Raw genomic sequence first — 24,006 nt, 5'->3', positions numbered from 1 at the left:
CTTCCTTCACTCCCTCCTTATCCCTTCCCTTACGGCGCGGTTCAGGTGTCCAAAGATATATGAGACAGATACTGCGCCATTTCCTTTCCCCAAAAAACCAATTATTATTATTATTATTTTGGTTCGCCGATCTCTACGTAGACGATTACATTTTCGCATCATGCGCGGCTCAACTCACTAAGTACCGTTGTCAAACTTGCTACGATACAAAAGTTACCATAATACGCAAGCTCTGTGTGCAGTTTCATCGCAAATGAGCCAGCGGTTGAGGCGGGGAAACTTTTGAAAGTATTCGCGATAAAAACGCACAATACTGTATACCGTAGAACCCGACCGCGGCGGCTGCGTTTTTATGGAGGAAAAACGCTAAGGCTCCCGTGGGCTGTGCGATGTCAGTGCACGTTAAAGATCCCCAGATGGTCGAAATTATTCCGGAGCCCTCCACTACGGCACCTCATTCTTCCTTTCTTCTTTCACTCCCTCCCTTATCCCTTCCCTTACGGCGCGGTTCAGGTGTCCAACGATATATGAGACAGATACTGCGCCATTTCCTTTCCCCCAAAACCAATTATTATTATTATTATTATTATTATTATTATTATTATTATTATTATTAATAATAATATTATTAGTATACCGTATTGTGCGTTTTTATCGCTGACACATTCAAAAATTTCCCCGCCTCAACCGCTGGCTCATTTGCGGTGAAACTGCACACAGAGCTTGCGTGTTATGGTAACTTTTGTATCGTAGCAAGTTTGACAATGGTACTTACTTAGTTCAGGCGCACATGATGCTAAACGTAAGCGTCTATGAGAGATCGGCGAGCCAAAACCCGCAGACGACGCTTTTTCGGTTAGAACCGGCAGTGGCGCCATCAGTTTTCGGCAGCGGAAAGCGTCGCGACTAGGCCGCCCAGGCGAGCGTTGCAAGGAGCGCGGGCCCTTTGAATATGCCGTTCGGCATTTGCTTCATCTTGACAAAGTCGTCGAGGGCTATGTACTCTCGACCACTTAACGCGACCTCTTGCCAAGCTCTTCCCGGCGAATAAAATGTTTTACAATCAATTATCTTAAGTATTTTAAAATTATAGCACTGAAAAACAAACCAATTCCAGGCGTATCTCATCAGCAGAGTGGCTTGTTGGGCGAGTTGGTTTACCATATTGAAAATATACCTGCGCTCAAAAGACACGGACTGAAAGACCAGCGCTGTGTGTGTGTGTCTTTATCTTTCAGTCCGTGTCTTTTGAGCGCAGGTATATTTTCAATATCTCATCATTTGCCCTATTAAAACGATGTACACACATTAGGCCGGAAGAACGGCTCTTTTTCTCGCAGGACGCTCCGTCGTCGGACGGGAATGGTGTGAGCTGTTGAAAGAAACAATACTAATTTATTGGCAGTACACGCCGTACGCTCGTGTGTACGTTCCGTCCATGTGTCCGTATCTTTCTGAACTGTTTTAAGAACGATCTGCCACCGACTCACCCTTGCAGCTGCATTGGTTGGAAAGCTGGCAAGTAAAAGACGTTCAGGCTGCAAAGCAATCAACCCTCAAAGTGGCCTCCTGCAGCGTCTATGCATCGCTGCAGCCTGTGAGCGTATTCGCTGAACACTGCAGCTCTCATGTCGTCGCTTATCGTGTCGAATTCTTTTTTTATATGCTCCTGAAGACGCTCAACATTGTGAAGGCTTCCAGCCCTGTAGACGCGCGATTTTATGTATCCCCACACGAAAAAATCGCACGGCGTCAAGTCTGGCGATCGCGGTGACCAAGACATATTGGGCGACCCACGCCACATCCACCGGCCCGGAAATACTTCATTGAGCCATTGTCTAACTTTGCTTGCGTAGTGAGCAGGGGCGCCATCTTGCTGGAAGATGCATAGCTGCTGCTGCATGTGGTACTCCACCAGCTCCGGCAGAAATCGTTCCTTCAACAGGCGCAGATAAGAGTCAGCAGTCACAGTGTCCTCAAAGAAGAACGGGCCGACCACTCCCTCTCGCCAAATTGCGCACCAGACAACAGTCCGTGGCGAGTTCACGGCCCTGCCTGGTGTGAGTGAAATGCGGGTTGTTTTTCGACCAGAAACGTGTGCACTGCCGGTTTACTTGGCCGTCCAGGTGAAAAACAGCCTCGTCGCTGAACATCAAAAAATCGAGGCGTCCAGGATCTGCTGCCAGTCTCTGCTGCTCTGAGCGACATAATGAGACCCGCTGGGCTTTGTCTGCGGGGCTTAAGTGCTGGTGTACACGCACCCTGTACTGACGCCATCCTTTAATCTGGAGTGTTCGGCTCACCGTCGATGGGGCTACGCCGAAAAGAAGCCCAGCACGGGTGCATGTCATACGAGGGTTGGTTTCAAAGACCCCCTCAACCGCATCACCGATTCCACGGTGTCCCTTTCCTTTATCTTTTCTTGCTTGCCTATTCACGGATCCAGTGTCTTCAAACTTATGGCGCCATTCCGAAACGGCTGTGTGAGACGGTGGCCGCCGACGAAACCGCACCATAAATTGTTTGCGGACGTAGTGCTTTGAGTTTCTCTAAATTAGCCACACCACTGCCGCAGCTTTCTCTTTCGCACTGTAAGTTGGCATACCGCAGCTCAACACACAACACAGTGCAACGAAGACGTCTAAACAGCAGGGAAGAATAAAAAGTTCGTACCACACAACGAAATTAAACGAGAACAGCAGCTCAGGACTTCGTGGTGTCACCCTCCGATGCTTTCAGAGAGTCCCGAAAGCAGACGAAATGAGCTGAATTGGATAAGCCACTCGGCAGAAGAAGAGATCAAACAATATTCTTATTAAGGTAAAGCCTCTTTAAATCAGTTGTTTTGATATTTTTCCGCTCAATTAGCCGAAAATGTTGTAAGCGCTTCAGTTGAAGCAGACGCAAATGCCGAACGGCATATTCAAAGGGACCGCGCTCCTTGCAACGCTCGCCTGGGCGGCCTAGTCGTGACGCTTTCCGCTGCCGAAAACAGATGGCGCCACTGCCGGTTCTCAGCGAAAAAGGGTCGTCTGCGGGTTTTGGCTCGCCGATCTCTCGTAGACGCTTACGTTTTCGCATCATGTGCGCCTGAACTAAGTAAGTACCATTGTCAAACTTGCTACGATACAAAAGTTACCATAATACGCAAGCTCTGTGTGCTGTTTCACCGCAAACGAGCCAGCGGTTGAGGCGGGGAAATTTTTGAAAGTGTCAGCGATAAAAACGCACAATACTGTACAACACAGTGGCAAACTATTTCTCTTTATAGGCCACACGTGGCTAACGCGAGCTCGTGTACTTCAACAAATTACTAAGTTGGAAGCATCGACCATTGCTATGATTCGCAGAAACTGGAAACGCGCCTACAAGCCTTGAAAACCCGCGCTCAACACCTTTCCGCGGCGCCACTCCCCGACCTTTTGCCTACCACGAGCTCGCTAGCGACTGCAGCGCCACCTTGTTTGTTTACAAACATGCATGAGGTCTTAGAATACACATACTGGCACTGTTGGCCAGTGTAATCTAGGCATTACAGTATTTATAGTTCACTATACTGGAAAACAAGTCTACTTGAGAACGGCGCCAAAGCCACGACTGGCTTTAAAGCCGGTCGAAAGCCGGTCGTGGCCAAAGCATGAACTTCGATGAGCCTACGAAAGCTCACGCGCGGTCACGCGGCTTTGTTAACCGTTTACCAGGGAGCTGACGGTTGTTGTGGTTGTAAAACTACGTTAGGTGCTTTGAAGTCATGCCAAAAAGGCGGCGAAGTCGAGCGCTGTTCGTGAAGGCGGATGGTAGCCCCATGTTGTTCTCCTTGGTGCCCTGTTCGGAGCGCAAGGAGATACGGGAGCTTATAGAGTACGGAGGTGGCGTTCTCGTACAGCCAGAAAAAGTTCCTGATGCCATACGACTGGTGCCGTCCAGCGTTACTGTTACAGACAGCAGCGATGTTGTCTTCTCTGCTAATTACATTCGCGCTTGTGCCAAAAGCGACAAGCTACTTCGTCTCATAGAGTTCAAAATACCAATGGCGCCAGCCGTGGTGGACGCAAGCGACTCCAAGACACGAAGACTCCGTTCCATTCGCTCAAGAAGGGAATACACCCTTGGCGAAGAAATTGCGATTGCAGAGTTCGTAGCTAAGAAGCCAGGCGTCCGTGTCCATGGCAATGCGGTGTACAAAGAAATGGCCTCGGCTGGTGTCGTGCCCGGCAAGCATTCATGGCAGTCGCTGAAGGAACATTATCTGAAAAATATCTTCCCCGTGAAACATCTGTACGAGTCGCCTCATGAGGTTAACGTTCTGTCCGGAAAACAGCGCAGTGAATCGGCGGGAGACCAAGGCAGCTCGCCCTTACTGGCTGCGGCATCGGGCGTCATCGTCGAGGACAGCGACAGTGAGGCTGTTCTCTGTAATCTTGGTCCTATGCCAGGTGTTGCTGAAGTCCATCCAGTCGTGGCTACCAAGAAAGCGCACAGGGATGATGTGAGTCTGCAAACGCCATCACTTGAATTTGGCTTAAGAACCCCAAAAGCGAAAACTGCACGGGGGAGGAAAAAGGGACCACGAGCTCCTCCGCCTCCACAGTACGGTGAAGATGGCCATTCGAGCTCTGGTTCCCAGGGTGCAGGCACAGGAAAGAACCACAGCCCTTCGCTGGGCACTGGTGCAGTAGTGGAGGATCTCGACAGCACTGATAGAGACCTGCCGATGGAGGCCTTGGTGCAAGAGGCTGCTCTCCGTAATCTTGGTCCTATGCCAGGTGTTGCTGAGGTCCATCCAGTCGGGGCTACCAAAGATGCGCACAGGGATAATGTGAGTCTGTTTTCACTTCCGATGCAAATATTCACATTTGCTGCTGATTCATTGTTTGGATTTGAACTTGCAGTTTCTAGTGCCACGATTGCTGTCAATTTGAACAGCTTCAGTAGCCTGCGCATCTGCTGGCTGGTTAATACGTGGCAACCATTGTGCAGGTTAGCTACCTTGCTTGGCATGAAGTTGCAGGTGGCTACTAAACTCCATCAATTTTATGAGATCCCCTTGCTGTCATGTTTAATCAAAAGATTGTGTTGATATGGTTGCATGCAGTCTTTACTAATTGTTGTGCAATGTTACTAAATTTGTTATTTTGCAAATTTGGTAATTGTTTACAATTACGTAAATTTGCAGCAAGTTCACCTGACCATAGTAATCCAGGTGAAAAGCATAAGTTGAGGGCTGCTCGAGCATTTGTGCTGCTATGAAAAATTGGTCCCAGTTTAGCACTGAGGCCAGAACTGGAGAATATCTATCAGAGTTGTCACTGCAGCTATTCTAGGGCTGCTTTTTGCGAGCTCCAGTTGGGATGTTGCAGAAGCGTACTGAGGTCAAGTCAACTTATCATGCACCTTATTTCGCTGGTGTCGTGAAGTATATCTTAAATATCACAGGCACAAGGGTCTGTCTTTCTGATTAAAGAAGAAAGCTGGGCAAATCGATGCAGATTCACGATATAACAGCACGGTGAATAAACTCCTGACGAAGGAGAGGCACAGATGATACTCTCGGCTACTACACCTGAATGTTTTGGAACGAAGGGCAGACGTGTTGGAGTGTTGTCTGGGCTGCCACCTCTACACGGTGCCATGTGTGTCAGACAACTGTGCTTGCATGTCAATAAGTGCTTGGTTATACCTATGCGGTTGTGATAACCGTGCGGTGTATGTGCCCTCGCTTTCTCTGGTTGAAAGGACACCTTGACTTATTTCGCACTGGTTCAGATTGCCAGTTCCAGTGACCTTGTACAGCCAGTCACCTGATGAGTCGAGAAACTGAATTTTCAGAACTACCCAAACCAGTTTTTGCCGTTGTTTTCACTACTTTCATATTTTGCTAGGAACAAAGGTAATTGCATGGATGGTGCATGTGATTAACTTTCTTCTCGGTATCTGATTGCATAAAAATTTCAGTGTTTTACGCTTTGTTGCGTAATTCGTTGAACGCTGCAACTGTTGCAATGCTACTACCTGTGTTTTGCTAATGCCTTAGATTTGGAGTAAAGTCTGTGGCACATAGACTTTGTGGGAACCTGAACTGTTATAGTGGTCTCTGTGAGTGCACGGGCACGTGCCTGGTGCTGCTCACATAATGACAGATCATCGTGAATCTGTGACCGTTAACATCCTGTCTTGCGACCAAACGTTGACAGTTATCATACTTCACTCTGCCCCTTTCCCCGTTTTTGTTTCATGTTTCAGAGAAGTGACCCAGGCTCACCGGCGAGTACTGTTAGCGCGGCGAGCACAGTCTTTATATCGGATTCCGGGCACTCGCCAGATGAAGACTCTACTCCGGAGTCCGAGCAGGACGATGTGTCCAAGGTGCGGAGAAGGTTGGTGAGGGTGCTGGCGATGCTGAGAGAAGGCAAGAACACTGAGTCACACGAGAGGTGCCCAGCAGACTGTGGCTGTCCCCGTTCAACTCGGTACATTCGGACTTTTCGAGAAGCAATTTCGCTCAGTGCCTTCCTGGCATACCATGGCGAGCCACTGCCAAGCGAGAGCCCAGGAATCGAGGACCCTGAGATAGCCATGCTCCTAGAAATCTTACTGCGTGATCGTGAAGGCAGGGATTAAAACGAGCAGGACGGGAGTGATTCCGCATGAGGGCCATGATATGCTATTTTTGCCAGCGGTGTCCGGTCAAGCGACTCCAAGGTGCACTGGTTAACATTGTGATCTGATACTATTGTGGTGCGTTATGATGTGCCAGTTGAGGTGCCAGTGTATTGCATGCACACATTGGATATGGTATGGGCTACCGGGATTTTTCTGGGATGTACAAAATGGTTCAGTGTTTGAACTGTTCCCTGAGTGGCTATGTGTTGTTGGTAGCCTGCTTGGAAGGCCACCTACGAGATTCATTTGTAGAGTGCAGTGTTGTCTAGTATATCACAGTGCAACAGTTACAGTGCCGACCCATTGCACAAGCGAGCTGCAAAATGTCCATGTGTTATAACTGCATATGTATGAGTGACAGAAGAGAGAGCAGTGCGGGTTAGAGGTCAGATGAGAGTTGGAGATAATTACACTTGGGCAGGACAGATAACTGGTGATCTTGAAGCGTGGCAAGTGTGATAAAAAAGAATGTGGTTGAAGGTAGTGAGCAATGGGTGTGGGGAGAACTGTATTAGCAAATGTTAGTACATGAGTAGTCGTGGCTTGTACAACTGCTGTGGTGGCATGTATGGCTTTGCAGAATCACACTGTGCGGGTTGCATATTTTTTCTTTGCTTGACATATTTTTTCATTGCTTGACAGAGCGAGCATCGAATGTGCAAGTCTTTGTTGCAATCCAGTTATCCCTGATGTAATCATCTTATTGTAAGGTCAGTAAGTTCATTCTAAGTACATTGTTCTTGCACTGTTTATACAGAGTTTACAGTTTCATTTTCAGAAGCTGTGCATTGATTTGTGTAATGATATAAAAATCTTTGGCCAGTCAGTCCTTTTTCTCACAAGATCGAACAGCCAGAAAGCAGTCATCGCTTCTGACGAAGAAGGACCTTGGTGTTAAACACTGATGTCAGCGCTGGTTACGCTGGGTACGCTGATGTCAGCGCACGAGCCTTGAGTCGAACTCTGCACTTGGCAGTGGAACACTCCACCTTTGCAGGCTTGAGTTGTTCGAAACTGGGTTTGCCCCTGAAGGGGCGCAGCGGGGTTTGCGGAGCCTCCTCCAAGCACACACCCCGGAAGAAGCCGGGCACCAGGCCGGGGGTGGCTTTTACCCATTTTTAACGGTGGGTGTCCAGTGGTGGGTTTCGAACCAACCGCTTCCCGCAAACCAAACCTTTTTCTGCAAGTTCTTACACTGTCTCCTTTGTGTTATCAGCACAGAAGCTGCCTTGTAAGCAGTGGGCCTTTGGTTAGACTGGGTCGACTCAGCCAGGTCAAGGTCCAGGGGTCCTGTATCAAAAAGCCGCTTTTGTGGTGCGACTAGGAGGGACGGGCTTCGAGGCGAAGAGTACACTAAGGGCTTACTTTACGCATTTACGGGAGTATGTAGTAGCTACTACACTTAAACAGTCCAGCTGCTTAAATACAGTCAGAGATCCCAAGACCCCTAAATCTCTCTACTTTACCAATGGCCAGTCAGAGATCATTCAAGATGACTTTGGGAGCCGCCCACCGCAGGAGGCAGCACTATTGCCCTCTCGCAGAGGTTCCGGTGGAGAGCACCCATTCTTCGAGTAGCAGCTTCATTCAATACTGTCGCAGCCTCCCAGCTCAGTGGTGATGATGGAGGTTCAGCACCATGTATAGCAGACCTTGGTTACATTGGTCGTTGACCAGGGTTAATCAGAAGTACCGCGTCCAGCAAGGTGAACAACTTCGAACCCAGGCGCTTTGTGGAGATGGAAGGGGAATGCCACTGTCGTTAGTAACTTTAGGGAAGAGAGAGGTCGGGCCACCGTTCCCTATGGGAAAGTTACGACACCTTCCTTTCGCCACCACCGTTTTGCCTGAGGAGAAGGTTTTTTTCCCTCAACGATGCAATTTACCCCCGAGTGGTCACACAATGCAGCGTCTGCCTTGCCAAGGGTGCTGGTCGGCAAACCCTTCCTCCCTCAGACAAAAGGGAAGATCTTTCCACTGGTGACGCTCGCAATGTTGGCTCCATGCAGGTGCCTTTTTGAAGACGTGTCTTAAAATCTGAGGGGTTCCCTGTGAAAATTCTCCCGGGTTGGAGGCCTCCATCCATTCTTAACAGCCTTCAGCATAATGATATAATGTATTTTTATTGTGTAGTTTTTATATTTTAGTTCAAGTTTAGAGCTTTGGCTTTTTCATGAACGGCTTGAACATAGCCTTTGGTTTATTTCAATGTAAGCTGTTGCAGGCGAAAGTTGATCAACCACTCACATTTGATGTTATGTAAATGATAGTGGCTGTGTTTGCTCAGCCATGCCATGACGTTGGAGCAGCTTCCCGCATGGAAAACAAGTACATTGTTCTTGCACTGTTTATACAGAGTTTAGTTTACAGTTTTATTTTCAGTTTGTTGAAAGTTGCGCGGGGGGGGGGGGGGGGGGGGTGTTGCGGGAACTGCAAGTCCTCCTGGCCTAGCACACTTCTAATGCGCACAACCAAGATCACCTTGAATGGTCTGCATCGCCTCGCATGAGCATCTGTTTTCAAGGGACAACTGCTCAGTGTCAAAGCCGCTCTGAGAAGCTCTGGTGTGGGGCCAAGTATATGATGTTTAGTTTATGGGGTTTAACCTCCCGAAGTGACTCAGGCTATGAGGGATGTCGTATTGAAGGGGTCAGGAAATTTCGACCACCTGGGCTTCTGCAATGACATCGCACAGTACATGGGCCTCTAGAATTTCGCTTCCATCGAAATTTGACCGCCGTGGCCGGATCAAACCGCGTCTTTCAGGCCAGCAGCCGAGCACCATAGCTACTGAGCCGCGTCGGCGGCCTAGGACATTGCACTTGTGTGCAGAACTCTAGCTGTTTGGATAGATGGAAAACTTGTGGTAGAGGCAAACCGTGTTTGTGCAAAAGCACACCGATGGTGGTAATCTGATGCATGGCAATGACAACTTACATTTTTTCAGCCACCAGTGAACTTTTCAAACTCATTCACTCAGCTTGTGCACTGTACCTCCTTGGCTGGCATGAAACTGCCTACTGAAGTTCTTGGCTAGTACTATAGAAGACACTTGTGTTAACAGTTGCAGAGCTATCACTTGCAGAACTCACAAAATTTGATGATCTTTCTGTCGCACAAGAGCTCCGAGGTTACAATGCATCTTCCTTAGCTTGTGAGCATACACCTTTACACTTGGAAATACATGCGATTTACCACAGTGCTCGCCGTGCATTCCGCAGACAGTGTAGCAAATCCGTGTGCTCATACACTTGAAGCAGAGCCTTGCATACCTTAAACATCTAGACGGTAGTAGTAGAGGCAACAGTCTGCTCGTTAGAACACGTGGTTTCGTGGGAGCATCTTCAATTCACGTCAGCGAAGGCATCCCGATCCTGCTATCGAAGAGTATTCTTACAGGCTGTTTGAGAGTTCACTCCTTTCGAGAGTACTTCGAGCATGTATATTGCGCCTGCCTTTGCAAGCGTAGCAGGATGCATGATTGACATGGTGGTACAATAATACCACGTAATAATCTTAATTTCTTGAGTGAAAGAAGGTTGAGGGTGCAGGAAAGAAGTATCCAGGGCTTAGTATTGCAATGTTCTCCATTTATGGCACTGAGGACCTGATCTGCTAGTGTTAAGTAAAAAGACTAGGTTTGGCCACATACCAGGCGATCCATGCCGAAGTGAATACTATTGCAATTAATGCATTATTATAAACAACTATGCAAGCAGCGAGAATTTTCATCGCCACCGCCCAGACCTGTAGCTTGCCTCTGTGCTGTCCTTCGTATTGAAATGATGCAAAGTAACACAGAATGCATATGAAGGTTTTGGATCACAATTAGGGTAAGTTTATTCATCCAAATCAAGTCGATCAGTGTCTGCTGGCGTCAAAAACGGCAGTCATGTCTTTTTATAAATACTGAAAAGAGCACACACACTTTCATTCCAGGGTTGCAATACAAACTTTGTACATCGTGGACCGGGTGAAACAAACACTGAAAGTTTGAGTGTCAGTGATTTCCCAAAACACCGGGCACATGTGACATGTTGACATCGGAACTAGAGCTGTGCATTTGAAAGGTTGTTAGTCTTAAAACTGAACCATGCACATAACAGTGAGAATGTTCATCACATTGCAATGATGCACCTCTTCATGCCACTGCATGGTTGAAGCAGCCAACATAACCTCATCACAGACAACCAAAGGAATTTTCACGGAGGCTTACAGGACAAACGCTGAAGTCTGCACTCAAAAGTTCATGCTGCTTAGAACTGTCCATAGCTGCACAGCCCACAATGAAAAAGATGCCCAAATATTTCCCTCCATTTAAAAGCTTTGCATCTGGCAACGCTGGAAGATCTGAGCATGCGAACACTATGTGGATCTCCGTTGTCCAAGAACACAAGACCACGTCTTGTTCACATATCTTCACTGCCCGTTGTCTCGTACCCTAATAAGACGTCGATTTCACTTCAGTACTGTAGGAACTAGATGCACAACACAGTTTTCGTGAGACATTTCTGGCATGATGTGTTGAATCTAATCATTTGTGGAGGAGGGGAAATGAGGGACTACGCAGTTATTCTTACTGAGCTGTTCCGAGTGATGTGGTAATCGGCGCATTCTTGTTTCAACTTCAGTCCCGTGCCTTAGCATTAAAAAATCCTCAGGACTCCATTCAGTCCCTATAGCTTGTGGGATGGCTTCATTTTAGCATTTGCTGGTGCTCTGCATAAGCATTGCATTGAGCGATCAAGTAAACGCAAAGAAACTTGTGGCAAAAATCAGCAGCTGTTTGCAAGGTGACTGATATCACAAAAGTTGCTCTGATTGCAGGCTCACATTTGAGCATAAATTGGAGGCTACAGCATAATAAAGTGGGCATAGGTCAAGCTTGTGGGCTGATTCAACAGAGACGCAATTTACATGAAGATGGCAGTGATATAACAGACGGCAGTCCTCACATTTTGATTACACTAAAAGAGGTAGGCTGTTTTCAGTCATAAAGTTGAAGCATATTAAATTAGTCCATTATGTCTGTTGACTAGAAACTAGAACAAGAAATGAAACATCCCATCACAAAACGAATTAAATGAAAAAAAAAAGCTGGTTATTGTATTCCAAAGCTAAGACTGCTCGATCTGCACCAAGGTGCCAAATTTTTACCTAACATATAAAACCTATTTAACGAAAATGCAAGTATCAATAAAAATCTGATGAACTGCTCACACATAACTTATCACTTTTTCTTATCAACAGCTTATGTTCACCAAAGAGTTGCAAAGGTGGAAGTGCTGACAGTGCAAGTTTGAACAGGGTGATGAAGGAGAGCATCAAATCGCTGACTTGTCTTTGTCTGGGCCCAGAAGAAGATGGCTCCTAAGTCGAAACATTCTTCAGTAAATTGAGGCTCCCTCACACTTGTTCATGTTTGAGCTGTTAAGTTCACTGCTGCAAGTTCAATATGGTGTACAGTTAGTTGTGGCTGCAGATGTATGCAGCATAGCGAATACTGACTCAAAGAAAAAATCTTCCAGCATTACTGGCCCGCCTTTTCCTCATCACAGGATATACACACATGGCCTGACAACAGACTCCAACTTTCATTCATAATTCTTTATGTATACCTCCGCTGTGCAACACTGTACAGTGGACACTTGCATACCACAGTGGCAGTAGCCATAGCTGACCAGACTGGGCACGTCGAGCAGCTTCACATTTGGTCCGTTCAATCTCCACACGTGCAATGTCCAGAATTTCAGCCAGAACTGCACTGTTGCGAGCCAGCGTGGCTAGTGCGGCTGAACTGAAGCAACATTTATGAAAATCATACAGGGCATCTTCTGTTAAAGCTGCTCTGCGCAAAAAGCATCACAAGCCTTCACAAAATCCCTAAAGCTTATAGCCTGCAGCATGCTATGCCACAGAACATTGGAGAATATGTGACATGAGCAGGAGTTTTGTTGGTAAAACCTGTCACGAGCGGAGAGTACACAACTCTACACAAACGCACACATTGCACATGCAGTCTACAGACACAAAGGGACAATGCTAGTAATACCATCACCGGGCTTAGTACAAAACACGCAAAGTGCAGTACATGTCAACAAAGAGGGGCTCCATTGCTTCTACAAGCTGCCTAATAAGCCTCTGTTGTTCCCATTCAGAATGTGTGAAAAAAAAAAGTATGTCTACTACACCAATTGACTTTCCTTTTCACGTTCTGAACAGCAACACATCCAAGCGAGCAGTCTGACATCCTCCGACACACTGCGTGGAAAACAATACATCTTTGTCCTTAAAACCATCACACGACACAGACACGTGCAGAAACTGCGAGCTTTGCGCAAGTGTCTTCCTCAGAGTGCAGCACGAAGACATGCACTCTTGAGTGAATACAGCAAAGCGTGATAAGATTGCTTCTTTCCCAGCCATATTTCAAGGATACACACAAACACACACACAACAGCAGACATTAGGTGAACCTATATCACAGCCACTGGATATAACGACACACATGAATAAAGCATAGACCGCAATAATGCTCAGTTTGGTACAAGCCTGTAGTGTCTACATCACCTCTGGTACCTTGACGAGTGTGCTGATCACGCTTTCACAACTTCCGGGAATACAGCTAACCGAAATTCGCACATGTGAAGGAAGCGTGCTCACTGGAAGCAAGCGTGTGAAAACCTCAGCAGACACTGAACAAGTCTTGCACGCTAATTTCACTCAATCGCCAAAACCATTGGAGTCAACATTCAGTTTGTCTCTCAGCAGAAAACAACCACTGCTGTCAACCATTCAATGCTTGTCTCGGAGCAGACACAGCAAACAGTTTGCAGCCATTAAGCTGCCCCTAAATCGACACTCATTTTCGTCGGTTCAGACTTCTCCTCTCAGGATGGTCAGCATGCTGAAAACTACAAGGGCACACATCCAGTGCAGTGTGCGCCCAGACACCACTGTAGCACATGTCGTGTTCTCCATTAATTCCATATGTTAGTGCCTTCATCCGAGTGTATTTATGAAATGCTAGTAATAATAATAATAATAATAATTGGTTTTTGGTGGAATGGAAATGGCGCAGTATCTGTCTCATATATCCTTGGACACCTGAACCGTGCCGTAAGGGAAGGGATAAAGGAGGGAGTGAAAGAAGATAGGAACGAATAGGTCCGTAGTGGAGGGCTCCGGAATAATTTCGACCACCTGGGGATCTTTAACGTGCACTGACATCGCACAGCACACGGGCGCCTTAGCGTTTTTCCTCCATAAAAACGCAGCCGCCGCGGTCGGGTTCAAACCCGGGAACTCCGGATCAGTAGTAGAGCGCCCTAACCACTGAGCCACCGCGGCGGGGCAAATGCTAGTATGTCCAATTTTCCTTTTGTTTCATCAGAAATAAAACAATGACATGTTTTGAGGATTCTCCACGACAACACGGTAGAGTGTTAAGATGAAAATAAAAACAAGCGTAGAAGGAAACTGCAGAAATGAGCCATGGGGCCAAAAAATAAAATAAGCAACAGTATGCATTTCAACTACACACTTCTTACGGAGTTAAGGCTCCTGACACATCCAGTTTCTTGTTATTGATATTACAAGCCTCAGACACTTGGCTTTTGTCTTAGACAAGCCAAAGACAAGAGTTGTCGGCCAGTCAACTTAACTAGCCAACACGAGTGCCTTGTGTGCATGCTTACACAGCCTTAAAAAGCGGATGTACACGCACTGCTTTTGAGACACGGCCATCAGTAGCTTCAGTCGAAGTCTTCAGCCATCAAGAAACCATGTCCCAAATGAAAACCCAGACTAGTGCTTCAAGTTATTAAAGCGCATTACCACAACTGCAGTAGCAGTAGATAGTATCAACATGCCTGCAGCAATGGAATTCAACAAACTTATTTTTAAATGCCAGCAGCCTTAACATTGAGAAACGTGACTAGACACACTGCCCACAATCAACACAGGCCACGTAAGATGTGGGACCCAAACCTTGCAGAGAGGGATTTCAGCAAAGAAACAAATGCAGATGCCCCAGTGGTCAAGTCATATTGACCGCCATTCTCCAACAACTGCCTTAAACAAGTATAACTTACCATGCATCATAATTTACCATGTACACACATACCTCAAAGGCCACACACCTCATAGAAATAAGGTGTAAAACAATACCGACAAGAAGCAGCTCTACAAAGACCCCAAGAAGTCGAAAAAAGCATCACAACCTGTGGTTCATTGAAAGAACAGCGTTTGCTTAGTCTACATCGTAATACTGCACCAGTGCTGCTGCATGCGATGAACTAGACAAGAAAATGGTCTCTACAGATTGCTTGTAGATGGCAGCACATGCCGCTGTAGAAACGAGAAAAAAGGTCTGCTGTAAAAAGGTGGCTGAATTTGATTCGTCGGCCAAGGTAGGCAAGTGAATGAGCCTCTACTAGATGTCAATTTCTCCCGCTTTCAAGGCCAAGGTGGCGAGCTTATAAAAAGGACAAAAGCACTTCATTTGGCTTGCAGCCAGTCTAAAATGCAGAGAAATGTAAGTCACATCATTATATCAGCACGCATTTTGTCTTAAATCCAGAATGCTGGCAGTGAAAGTGAGTGCATTTGCATCAAGCACCGCATGTTGCAAGGGTATAAAGAACTAAGACTGGCTTCCAAAGAACTTTAAGCACAGAAAAAACAAGCAACAGCACACAAGGAAAGAGGCGGTCTTGGCTAGATTTTGATGGGACACACTTAGATAAGACACACCTGTTTGACATTCAAAACCACGGTGACAGAGTTGCATATTGTAGTCAAGGTAGGAAATGCGGCATCATCAGTCAAAGGTGTATTGTTATGTGTGAACCTTTGCTACTTCTACCTCCACTACTACCTCTACTATCGAACAAATGAGATGTACAGCTGCTGCACAAAAATCATTTCACCAACAGCGTTAATCAAAACCTGTATGCAGAGTTTTGCAAGAAAAGCTACACTAGGCCTTTTAGAGGCGTACTATTAGGTTCCAGAAAATTGCCACTGCCTTAACGTTTCCTTCTTGCACCAAATGCCATGACAGCAGCCAGAACATTCAACTGCACGTGTGAGACCAGGTGACCAGAGCCTAGCTGGATGCCCGAGGAAAGAAAATGTCAACTCCCCTACAGTCTGCGCCAAGTCACTTGAACGTGCTGAAAAGTCATGCCACCAAGCTTAGTCATTTGTATGCAGCATCTCAAATATATGCATGCATGCTTGTACATGAAAATCCTCAACGAGAATGTCAAAGTAGGCTCACTCCCTGCTGCCCTTTTGTTGGTTGCTGGTGTCCAGATACAATTCACTACATGACCTCAGACAGACAAACCCAAAGTTAGAGCTGCTTAATGCACGTATCTTAACATTGCACACTTTCGTGGCTGTTTGAGGCAAAAAGTGTTTGGTACACAACGAAATGGTACCCTTTTTTTTTATCTTGCAGCTGTGCCAAGTACTGCAACTCTTGCAGACAATACACATGCGTTCATCCGCACACATCGCTGTACAATCCAGCATTCAGTTTTGCTTACCCTAGCTGTTGACAGTGTCCGAGGGTGGTGCTATATTTTTGGTTAGCTGCAAACTGAACTAAGGCCACTCATGTGCTGTCCCGCAGAAGTCGGAGTGACTTAACAGGTTATACCACATCTTTGCATAGGGGCACCTGTGATCTAGCAGCTTGCTCCCATTTCAAAGACCTCGCTCCAGCCAAACCGCAAACAAGAGCCCACCTCATTGCAAACATTCAAACACAACACTCGGTCCACAGTGAAAGGGAAATGGTTCCACTGCGTCCATGATGTGTGTCGCACGGACGCCAAGCAAATCGTCACGAACACGTTGCAAACACATCAGGAACATGTCACGGGGGTTTCACAAAAGAGGACGTATCTATGCTCCTGGGACTGCACTTCACTGCTCGAGTTAGTTTTGTCGTTGGTTGTAGTCTCCTCCTTGTGCACAGCAGGAGCAGTGGTGAGTCTACTGATCATATGCACGCAGGTCACACTACGTCACACTCCAGGCATGCTACGAGGATAAGGACCACTGTGCTGGTGACCGTGGCAGGCATCTGTGCCGTGCTCTATGCAGTTTGCCACGGCTCCATCCAGTTATTGCCGCATTACTGCACATTCTGGTATCAATCTTTGAGTGAAGAAGAACTTGCGTCGTTTTTAGTGCATCTAATTGTTATGCATACTATCTAAAAGAGAAAACTGAACCCTTTTGCAGTAGAGACTATGTTTGCAGTAAATAAAAAATGATGACAGTGGCAGCATCACATGCGATATTAGGCTTAGTTGCATCAAACCAGATGTAATAAAGATACCCTCATAAGAAATGAACACTGGCACTCCTTTGTGGCTTAATTAACCAACAAACTGATAGCAACCACTCAGGCCTCTAGACTACCCAAAACCTTTAGGGCCATCACTGAAATAGTCCTGATCACTCCTTGAATGAACAAGTTTTAATTCGAGTATGAATATCACACACAGTTCGCTGCTGTTGGATTTGCTCCCCGAAATCTGCACAGTGCCAATTTCATGCTAAAATAGCTGCGCGCACAACTGCCATTTAGAGCCTTCCGTTTTTATTCATCACCCATATTAATGCCAGATACCTTCATGTGGACCACTGCACTGTCAAATTTGTGTTTTCTCATATTAACGGGTGTAACATCTGCTCTACATGCTGTTTTTACAAGTTACGGATTTTCGCGGCCCCCCCCCACCATGCTTTATAAGTGGTCTACACAGTGGATCATATGGATATATATGGGGCACTAATATGGATCATATGTGGAGGTTTTGACAAGAGCTTTTGACAAATGAGCTGCAGAAAAGCTATTTTGTAAGTGTTGTGCACTAAATTGACATTCACAGGAAATTTGTCAATTTATCCCGTAACATTTCTAAAAGATCATGTACCAACCAATCAAAGTCCTAAGAAAAGCTAGACCCCAGCACACGATGGCCACAACATTTCTAAGGCTGCAACATTGATGTTATCAATCGTGACATTACAAAAGAAGCTTTGAGCTAATTCAAAGTAATCCATGGTAAATGCACGCAGTTCAGCGTAATTTCAATTCAAATGAACCACGACCTGAATGGAGGGGGAAACTGAACTGAGCATGGCACAAACAGTAAAGAACAGATAGCAAGAGTCTCACTAAATACTCATCACTGTACATTTCCTATGAATCCATATGCTTATACTGTGTTCAGGTACCGAGATGTCAGTTCGGGTCTTTTTTTCTAGTTAGAACTTGTAAGTTAATGCAATGTTCACCAACATTGCTCTTAACTTAATCTTGCCATGATAGGAGAAGTATAAGAGTAGTATGTATAGAAACAGAGATTACGTGAAACAACTGCCAATAAGCTATAATTGCTACGAGGGCAGCACTGCATAAAGATTTTCCGCCCCTGCAAATGCTAACCATGAGGTTGCTGCAAACAGATTTCATGAAAGCAGATCGATCGTGTACATTTTGCTCGGCCAGCTTCTAAATGTGGAACAAACAGAAAGTGGTTCAGGAAACACACTGCGCTTGTCTAGATTCCTTTGGGACTGCAATCAATGCTGTATGATTACATGGCCAGCACAGCAAGATTTTGAACAGGAAAGCTTTGCTGCCTCTCAAGCAAAGGAAAGATGCCAACTTTAATGATGCATATGTAAAGTGAGTATGTACAGAAAAAATAGGAAGGTTGAACAACAATGTTCACATGTGTTGAAACAGCAAGCACATGCCAGAATAATTGTCTTCACATTACTCCAGGGCACACAAAAAATAAAACTAGGTTGAAATGGAATGTAAGAAATGTTCCAACACAGAATTACTCATGCAAAAAAAAAATAGTCCAGGCAATGCACAGTATACTGCTGAAGCAGAAAAGTAAGAACAACAGGAAGTAAAGAAAAGAAAGCAACAGTGCCACATACACTGCTACAACAATGCATAAATTTGCTGTAGTCGCAACAAATAATATTATGTGCACTATACTGCAAACTTTTCTTTCAACTGAGATTTCTCGTCTCCTCAGGTCTCTCATGAAACTCCACATGTGAATTAATCAGTAATAATAAAAAAGAATTTTTAATCATCACTGACAACCCTAGCAGGAATTACCTGGAGACGCTAGAAAAAGTGAATGGAGGATGACAAAAAAAAAATTTTTTTTCGTTCACGTGAACCAAGATTAGGTATAAATCTAAAAAACACTTTGCTAACACAGGTTGTCATGTATGAAGGCAGCCATTTAAAGACTGCATAACGCAACTAGTCCAGCGCCAGAGCAGTGAACAATCTCATTCTCCGAGAGTACCTCACTCGAAGCTCACCCTCATTAAGAGCCAAGAAAAATCCCTGTTGGCTGTTTAACTGTCAACGTGCTCACTCACCAGGCACCTCCCCTGTACTAGTCCTGACAATAGGAAATGGGCATCGGCTTCATCGTACACTTTGCCGTGAGAACGCACAGATGCATATTTGAAACACATACCAAGTGCAAGGTGACCACACTACACCAGTGCAAGAACGTGCGTATGACGTGCCTCTAGGCAAAACTACACAGAAGAAAGCATTCACAAAGCGTGTGAAGCATCTCTTCTCAGTTATTGTGCAACCACTCTTTGACACTGCAAACGGCTGTACACTCACTGCATGCCAAAACAACTGACACACCCTGCAAGGCATTTACCTGCTCTGAAGTGTAAGCAGGGCCCCCTGCAGAAAAAGTGCATGACAGGATTCTGTAATGTGGAACACGCAGAATGATCACATGTGATGATATACGAGACTGAAAAAAAAAAAGTGACCCATCAATGTTCTAAGCACCCTGATTGAGAAAGCTCTCCGCACTCAAGGGAGCGCGCAGAGGGCAGTGCCACACCACCTCCACATTGCATCGCTGCTGCAGCTTGACTTGGAAAAGGCAGTGAACAACGTGCAAGAACATTGACTCCAGGAAAATAAAGAAAGAGTGGAGGCAACACTCCCAAAGCATGACAGTCCAGATGCTGCTGCGGCCTTGTGCCTCAGGGCTCAGAGGTGGCACCGATGACGGAAGCAAACGATGTTGAGTTGCTGCGCTCCAGCACGGGGCAGTCCAGCACAGCAGCACCTACACTGCTCCGCCAGAGCATCATGGCAGTGACGAGCATCCACTTGTTGTGTCGTGGGTCGTAGCGCTCAACAGTGTTGAGGCTTGAACTGCCGTCGTTGCCACCGACGGCGTACAGGAAGCCGTCGGCTTGGACCACCTCGTGAGTTGTCCTGCACGAAACGGACATGAGGCCTCTGTTTAGAGAGGGCCTAACACTAGTGTCTTGACAAGGCATGAAATTAAATTGAGGATATCATAGCGATCTACGCAAAGAAAAATGATCGGTGCAACATTTAGGGACAGTATGGGAACAGGGTGGGTAAAGGAACAACTGTACGTAGGCTAATTATACCCTAATCGAAATCAAGAGGAAATGGACATGGGCAGGGAATGCAGTGCGAAAAGAAGATAACAGCGAAGAGAAGATAACAGCTTTGGGCAGAGTGGATTCCCAAAAAAGGCAAACATAGAAGATGGGACAGAGTCACGTGGACGGATAAGGTCAGGATGTTTGTCAAGACAAGGTGGCCGCAACTAGAACAGGGCAGGTTTAATAGGAGACCAGTGCAAGAGGCCTCTGCCCTAGCATATACGCAGCTGAGTCAATGATGATGGTGACGGAAGGGTCAGGAACAATCAGCACAAGGTCGCAGCAGTCGGTTCCCAAGGCGGCTGTTGCTTCCATACCTGCGCGAATGCATGGAGCCCACGTGGTCCCACATGTTGGCGGCCAGGTCAAAGCGCTCGGCGCTGCTGAGGCAGAGGCTGCCGTCATTGCCGCCCACCGCGTAGAGGGCCCGGTCAAGGACGGCCACCCCGCAGCTGTTGCGCCGGCTGTGCATCGACGGCAGCAGCCGCCAGCGGCCCTCCCGCGGGTCCAGTCGCTCCACCGACGACTGGTAGTTAGCGCCGTCATGGCCGCCCGCCGCATATATGCAGTCCTCTGCGTGTATGATGGGGTACGTATTCATTATGGGTGTCCATGCTTAATGGAAGCAGTGGCTATGGCAGCCTAATATTTATGCTAAATAAGGGCACGCAGCTTTCAGGCGCATTCACACTTGCGAGTTATGAAGGGCGTGTGAACGGCAGCGACTTTCGACTAAGGAGCAGGTTGAAAACGGCAATGTGACCTGCAGGTTGCTTTCCCGAATTGTCTCACCAACGATTAGTTAAGCAGTTTTTGACTCGGAGTTGCAGTTTGCCCGCTACTTGATTTTCCATGTGTATTCACAGATGCATTTACATTTAAGAGTTTCAGAGGTTATGAGACTATTTTTGTCGAAAATAGACTGCTGCAGGAAGGCCACATGGTACTCAACTTTCCAGCCTTGCGACCCTGAGTTGCAAACTCATAAAACCAATCATCAGAGCCTTAGAAGTGATGCAAAACTTTCTCCGTATCTGTCTTGTTGTCGGAAACAGCCAAGACCAACAACTGTCATCCAGAGTTTTATTTGACTAGAAAGCGACCTGCACAGGTCATGCTTGCAAGTGCGACCATCGCTACTGTCAATATGCTCCTCGATCAAAAATCACAGCTGGCACACATGCCCTTCGTAACTTGCAAGTGTAAATGCATACATACAGCAACAGCTGCAACAGAAAGCTTTTCTGGGGTTTACATGCAACTTTGAGCACTTCTTGCAGCAGCACATCATAACTGAGAAATTTAGATGTAATAGTGCACAGTGCATCGCCTGTAAGGCCTATGTGATTATCAGCAGTATTTGCCAGGGTATCATTTTCACGTAATACACTGCCAGTCACTGCCGTTAGAAATCTACTGCCCATAGAAACAAATGAAAAGTGGTCATAACCAGAGATGTGCGAACAGAAAATTTTTTGTTGCAAAGCGAATACGAATAATACAAATTGGTTGCGAGCTGACTACTTTCGACGAATACTGCGAAATAATTTCGAGTATCATGCACGTAGTTCATTGTTTTCAGCTTGTGAGGCCTACACACCTGTGAGGCCTACTGGTCATTTAATAAGAGAGGAGAATTCATGTAGTAATAATAGTAATACACTTCATTTTATAGACTGTAGACTGAAGTATCTCGTATTTTGTAAAAAATATGGAGTGCATGTTTTTCATACTACAGAAGCCAGAATAATCAAGAGAGTAATTAGTGTACCATACTTACAATTTTAGTTCTAGATATTCAACACAACTGAAGGTGATTTTGGCCTTTCAAAGTAATAGTGTCAAAAGGGGGTGATCATCCCACTGCACGCAGCAACAGAGTAAGCACTAGCATATAAGTTTTGCAACAAATTCATGTTCTTAAATGATGAAAACACTTTTCCACATGCACTTGGTACATTCATGCATACAGAGGACAACCTTATCATTCTACCAGCCGCAATTTGTACATTATATTAAACATTCTTTAGCTGTCATCATGCCTTAGTTGTGCACAGCTCAAATGCCCGACTTATGTGCAGACTATGTTGGTTGGCTCGTGGTTTTGACAAATATAAAACAGTATGTGCACACAAGTACCACATAGTACACAACAAACAGAACAGAAAATTGGACAGAGAACTATGCTATTTCTATACTGTTTCAGGCTAGGCAGATAAGAGTCAAATACAACAATGCAACAATAGAAACAGTGTCAGCAGGGTGCTCTCTTTCTTTACATATATTACAGAAAGGAATACATGAAGCAGAAGGGAGGAAAATGATTCACTTTTTCCACTAGCTGCGACAACTGTTACCAATTTTTCAAGTCACTTCCATGCAGTGCTCCAATTACTTTGCATTTGCATCGCTTAAATTTTATCAACTTTGTGATACAGAAACAACTACCGAGAAATGAAAGCTTTCACACAATTTGGCAAGATCGGTCCACAAATATTTTTCTGTCTCAAAGCCCCCATTTACTGCCTTCCTATATATGTTTACATGGTTGCAAAGTGATCTAATTCAGTTGTGCATTTCTTCTTCTGGTCTTTTTTGTTGAATCCTTTTTATGTGCGTTCTCCTTCCATGTGTTATCACTTTTGTTAAAAGATTTTGCTTGCTTCAGGTAGCAAGCTATGTTTTGTAATAAGTGTTATGCTGTGTCAAACCTTTTTAAAGCTCATATTTTGATTGTCCAATAAGATACAAATTTTGGACTTCATTAATCCGTTTAATCAGCTGAATGCAAGAAAGTGCAACTCGGCGAGGTGGTCGCGAGGGTCGACTCGGCATCTCGGTAAACGGTAAGTTGCGAGGTACAGCTCAATCTTACAGAGGCATGGCCTTACACTTCACCACCCTTAAGCTCAAATGTATTAAACCTAACACTGCGCCTCCTAAACCCTGTTTTAAACCTAACACTGCGCGTCCTAAACCCGGCTATGTGTCCTTACGCTCGCACAACAGCACTCGATCGAGACAGCAGCGCGGGTCGGTCGATCCACTGGGTCCATATCGGAGAAAACTTGCACGCAGTTGACATATCGCTCGCACAGCGTACAGTAAACATATGGTACGCTTCAGACTGCATCGCGTATCGCTTTGCTGACGGATACCATCGCATGCGGCGCGGCTTCCTTGGCACTGCACGCTTCGGTGAGCACACCGCGGCCCACGCATATCGGTCGCCACCAGTTGTGACCGTCATGCATAGGGGAATGTAGACGCAACGGGTATGCTTACAAGGACACGGTCTGGACGAGTTTGTATATATTCGTGGTTAAAACAGCGCGGGAAAAATACACAAAAATGAAGGAACACGCAGAACACGTATTCACACACAAAACAATTAAGCGCCGACTCGCACTTTTTCTTCCCGCGCTGCTGTAACCATAAACCAGCGTGTCACCGTCGTCTATCGCTTTATGAGCCGTCGGCACTGTCAATTTCTCCTTGGAACAAGGCTAGCAGCGTTGAGGGACGCAACCGCACAAAGCCGAAAGAGAATAGCGCCAAGCCAAGCCTTTTCAGAGAAAGCTGTCGCGGGCTTCCAAAACAACCGCTTTCGTCAAGACGGCATCCTGAATGAACTAAGCGCACAGCAATGAAGACCAGCACCGACTACAAGCCTCTGGAACTTTGTGCCTCCCGCGGACCACAACGATTGAATAAAAATGCGAATTTCTAACTCTACTCGACCGGTCTGCCGACATGGGTGATGCGTGAAGCAGACGACGCCGCTGCGCCCAACGCTGCTATTGGCTGCGCCATCGACCAACAAATCCCAGTAGG

At 46.1% G+C, this 24,006-nt stretch overlaps 2 protein-coding genes across 3 annotated transcripts; one reads left to right on the top strand and one right to left on the bottom strand.

Moving 5' to 3' along the window:
- The first annotated feature begins 3,657 nt into the window (after nucleotides 1-3,657).
- Nucleotides 3,658-7,489, top strand: LOC144121575 (uncharacterized). 2 transcript variants are annotated; one of them, XM_077654852.1, is made up of 2 exons: nucleotides 3,658-4,819; nucleotides 6,244-7,489. In XM_077654852.1, the coding sequence occupies exons 1-2, from the start codon at nucleotides 3,752-3,754 to the stop codon at nucleotides 6,619-6,621; spliced, it is 1,446 nt and encodes a 481-aa protein (XP_077510978.1). In that variant the 5' UTR covers nucleotides 3,658-3,751; the 3' UTR covers nucleotides 6,622-7,489. The 2 variants fall into 2 exon arrangements, with proteins under 2 accessions (XP_077510978.1, XP_077510979.1); XM_077654853.1 differs by having other exon boundaries at nucleotides 3,665-4,489.
- A 7,043-nt stretch (nucleotides 7,490-14,532) lies between these two features.
- LOC144121574 (uncharacterized) lies at nucleotides 14,533-23,975 on the bottom strand. Its single transcript, XM_077654851.1, has 3 exons — nucleotides 23,169-23,975; nucleotides 20,490-20,745; nucleotides 14,533-19,972 (listed from the first exon to the last, which is right to left on the bottom strand). The coding sequence occupies exons 1-3, from the start codon at nucleotides 23,392-23,394 to the stop codon at nucleotides 19,735-19,737; spliced, it is 720 nt and encodes a 239-aa protein (XP_077510977.1). The 5' UTR covers nucleotides 23,395-23,975; the 3' UTR covers nucleotides 14,533-19,734.
- Between the last annotated feature and the right edge of the window lie 31 nt (nucleotides 23,976-24,006).

The sequence above is a fragment of the Amblyomma americanum genome, chromosome 2 (genome assembly GCF_052857255.1).
Source record: "Amblyomma americanum isolate KBUSLIRL-KWMA chromosome 2, ASM5285725v1, whole genome shotgun sequence".
In the NCBI taxonomy this organism is placed as follows: domain Eukaryota; kingdom Metazoa; phylum Arthropoda; class Arachnida; order Ixodida; family Ixodidae; genus Amblyomma; species Amblyomma americanum.
The sequence above is the reverse complement of the archived record's forward strand: the minus strand, read 5'-3'. Positions and strand labels throughout refer to the sequence as shown.

Bases quoted from the DNA above. Each gene is read 5' to 3' on its own strand.
- LOC144121575 (XM_077654852.1), top strand. From the start codon at position 3,752: ATGCCAAAAAGGCGGCGAAGTCGAGCGCTGTTCGTGAAGGCGGATGGT. The intron at 4,820-6,243 runs GTGAGTCTGTTT...TTCATGTTTCAG, and splicing joins AAGATGCGCACAGGGATAAT to AGAAGTGACCCAGGCTCACC.
- LOC144121574 (XM_077654851.1), bottom strand. From the start codon at position 23,394: ATGCGTGGGCCGCGGTGTGCTCACCGAAGCGTGCAGTGCCAAGGAAGC. The intron at 20,746-23,168 runs GTAAGGACACAT...TCATACACGCAG, and splicing joins TCGAGTGCTGTTGTGCGAGC to AGGACTGCATATATGCGGCG. The intron at 19,973-20,489 runs GTATGGAAGCAA...CGTTTCGTGCAG, and splicing joins GGCTCCATGCATTCGCGCAG to GACAACTCACGAGGTGGTCC.